This window comes from Ictalurus punctatus, chromosome 3 (assembly GCF_001660625.3).
Source record: "Ictalurus punctatus breed USDA103 chromosome 3, Coco_2.0, whole genome shotgun sequence".
NCBI lineage: Eukaryota > Metazoa > Chordata > Actinopteri > Siluriformes > Ictaluridae > Ictalurus > Ictalurus punctatus.
The window spans coordinates 21,566,812-21,570,421 of NC_030418.2; the positions used below are offsets into that span (position 1 = coordinate 21,566,812).

Here is a 3,610-nt window from a genome sequence, read left to right on the forward strand (position 1 = left end):
ATGACCAGCTTCTTGCTATGAAGGTGTAACCATGGAGACCATGAGTCATGTGAGGAGGGCACTGAGTGGCCAGTTCCCATTGTGAAAAGGACCGAGGCACACTGCGTAGTGTTGTTCCTGTACATGAGTGAAGTGAGCTACTGCCCACACGCTTGGTTAACCAAATACTCTATGCACTGTCAGAGATCTGTCAGAGTTAAAGAATACTATATTCCAACACTGCCTGGTCAATGTTAAAATGAGCAATTAACCTAAATCTAAAACTAAAGGGTAAGGTAAAGTTTTCACATTGCATTGACCTCCAAAGTAGACACAATAACACCAGCTACCTTGAAATGTAATGAAATGAATTCAAAACACCTTTAAAGAGAAGTAAAAGCAAAGTAAGTACAGCGAAAGCCAACACCGCCATCTAGTGTACAAGAAAATATAGTACTTGTGTGTATATTTACTTATGTAAGAACCAACTAATAAAGAAAAATAAATAATCATGAATAGGCAATATAAAATCAAAGCTTTTTTAATGACCAAATGTCCTGTGGCTTTTAAACATCATAGATTTTTATTAGAAATATCATGAAAAAGAATATATATTTTATATAGCTTATTGTTATAATGTTATAAACTTGTAGTGGGATGTTTTAAAAGCTATAGTAGGAAGCTTTAATATTCTACAATCTCGGAAGAAAAGGTACTAAACTGTTCCATTCCTTGTGTCTGAGATGGTACCCTAAAGGGTATGACTTTTATGTGTTTTTAAGTGGTGTCTTTACAGGAAGTTGCATGTAGTGTACAAAGCATTACTATAAATGATGAGTAAACAGTGGGCCTTCATGTCCAATTATGTACCTTAAATCATTTTTGAAAAGTACACTCTACTCGTTTTGCAGGTAAAACATACACAATGGAAGGAACACATTTCAAAGTGCCACCCCAGCAACAAGGAAAGGTTCAGAATAGTATCTTTTTTTTTTTCTTTCTGTGGGAGCAGGATTTGGACACATCTGACCAAAAAAAATCTGCCTTCCCTACATCCTGTCCAGTTTAAAATAGTCTCACCTGCTTGGTAATAGTGTTCATGTCCAGAATAAATGAATAGATAAATAAAGGTAGGTGGTAGCTGGACCTAGAACATTCTATCCAGATGAGCCAGTGTCCCATTTCGCAGTTCTAAGAGCGAAAAGAGGAGATGTGGAGCTGCAGTAGAGGCAAATTGCAAGCTCATCACATTCCCCTGCTTTGCCAGAGGGAGAGGAGCGAGGACTAATTAAGCTGACTGCAGATCAGTCACGGTGACACACAGTCTCTAGTGGGCTGACCCATTTTCCCTCTCAGCAAGGAGTATACATATGAACAGAGAGAATCACGCTTATTCATATACATACAATAGATATCCTATCACTGGCCACTCAGATTCAGGTGGTTTAACACTGATTCTTTGTGATATTACACAAGCAATTGAACTCATCAAGTTTATCAAGGTGTTTGCTTTGATGAATCTCAAGATAGTGAAAGATATCCAACAGGTTAGACTTAATGTAGATTGACCGGTATGCATCATCTTCATACTTATCATTCTCAAACAAACACTTTCACTTTGGTCAAGGTATGTTTCAAGAAGGACTTCTTTGTTCCAGCAGCAAAGTTTCACTGGTAACTAAATGTATATACTCTGTAAAACTCCATAATTGTATCTACACTTTCTGCGCATTTGTTAAAACATGTTCACATCAAAATAGTAAAACAAAAAAAGCAACAACCTAACAACCTAAGCACTAACCCTAAGTGGACTGAGAAAATATTTGATACAGGATACAGTCCAAATCGTATTTAAATGCAGCACATTTCAAAATATCAAGCAGCACGTTGACACACAGCTTTAAATAAAACTGAAAATTCAATTGCTTATTTTTTCCCCTTCATCATATCAACATACTTCCTCCAAATTAATAATAAAAATGACTTTAAGAAGGTTTACTGTACCACAAGCTTAAATTCTTTAATGACTGGTCCACTGTAGGAACAGACTTTTGACTGTCGAGATGAACAGGCCCTACAGGATCTGCAGGTCCCATGCAGAAACATTTGGCACTAACTAATCCTAACTAAGTATTTCACAAGATCTTGAGATGTAGTCAGTAAAGGCTATAGCACAAAAGAGCTGAATTCTGATGCAATGTGCTTTGAACAATAACCTTCCGATTTTATGACTGAAGTACATTAAGTGAAATAGCTAATTGTGTATAGCGCTCAATATATACATAATTTATATAAATAATGTATATAAATGAATTAGTAGTGAAACAACAATTTGCAAATTAGATAAACACATACTGCTCATTGTATACATCATTGTGTGCTATTTTGAAGGGGAAAAAAAAGATTACAAACACCTTTGTTTGAATTGTAACATTGGCAGCATTGATATTTTTAAAAACTATTTCATCTTTAAACTTTACTTGTACAAGTCTTTTCCTAATTGTTTTTTAAAGTATAAGCTATTGCACGTAGGAAAAAAAAAGATAAATGTTCAGTAAGAGAGAGATTGTTTATTTGTAATAGTGATATATTATCTGTGATTCATACTTTGTGATCTGTAGCTAGTACTCAGACAGCATAGATCCATGCTTCATTGTGTCTGTTGATTAGGATCATTGGAGATTCATATCCAGCCACCTTAAACTTTGTGCCATCAAATGGTTTCCCTGCAGCCTGCAGATCCACCTTCAGCTTCTCCACATTCTCAACGGCATTAGCCTCAGACGCCATTCCGTTAAATACCCTGGCGGATGTAAGGCAAAAGACTGAGTGATTTAAACAATTATTTGAATAAAGTCAGAGAAAGAAGAACTGTATTATGCTAATGGGTTTGTGGGATTATTTCTATTTTTCCATGATTATGTGTCAAAAGATACATGATTTAATAATTTAAGATCTCTGTGTTTTCTGCTCACTCTGCTTACTGATGTACACGTGTCTGTTCCTTGGGTCATGACATTTTTGTCCTTGTACATGTTATTCTCTTATCTCAGCCTTGGGTATTATCTATACTGTATGGCCTAGAATGTGTCTAGTATAAAAGTCGACTCTGCCCAACTTAGGTTTAGACTACAGAACAGCCAGGTTGTCTTCATGCACACAATAAACCACCTCTTTTATTATAACCTAGCTCTTGGTCTCCTAATTGTTCAGTCATCCTTCTTCTGATGAAACTACAGTATTTTGATAGTCATCCAGAAAGATTTACACTTTCAATAAATGGTCTAACCTACAGGAAAAGTGGTCTGCAGGATATTACTATGAAACAGTTGTGGGATATAACCCAGTGTGCAAATGCAGAGGTCAAATACATGAAAGAATATTTAGAAAGAATCCTGGAAATATTAAATACTATCAATGTTTGTTTTAGAGTATGAAGTCTTTAAATATGATTTTTAAAAAAGCTTCAAACCATATGCAGCACTTTTAAATACTAAATATCTTTTAATTTAATTCACAAAGAATAGATTTTCGTTTTTTTTTTTTATTCTAGGAAATGTAAAGATCATTTTGCCTTGGAATAATATTTTCCAATTTAGCTATATGTACTTTTTAAATTTTTTTTATTTAT

General features: G+C 34.8%; 1 protein-coding gene across 2 annotated transcripts in view; it reads right to left on the bottom strand.

The window, feature by feature from the left end:
* Positions 1-503: 503 nt before the first annotated feature.
* Positions 504-3,610, bottom strand: part of soul2 (heme-binding protein soul2) — a 6,111-nt gene continuing 3,004 nt past the window's right edge. For both annotated transcript variants that reach the window (XM_017463035.3, XM_053679748.1), the window contains one exon: positions 504-2,782. In XM_017463035.3, the coding sequence (XP_017318524.1) occupies positions 2,608-2,782 (175 nt within the window). In that variant the 3' untranslated portion in view covers positions 504-2,607. The remainder of the gene's footprint in view (positions 2,783-3,610) is intronic.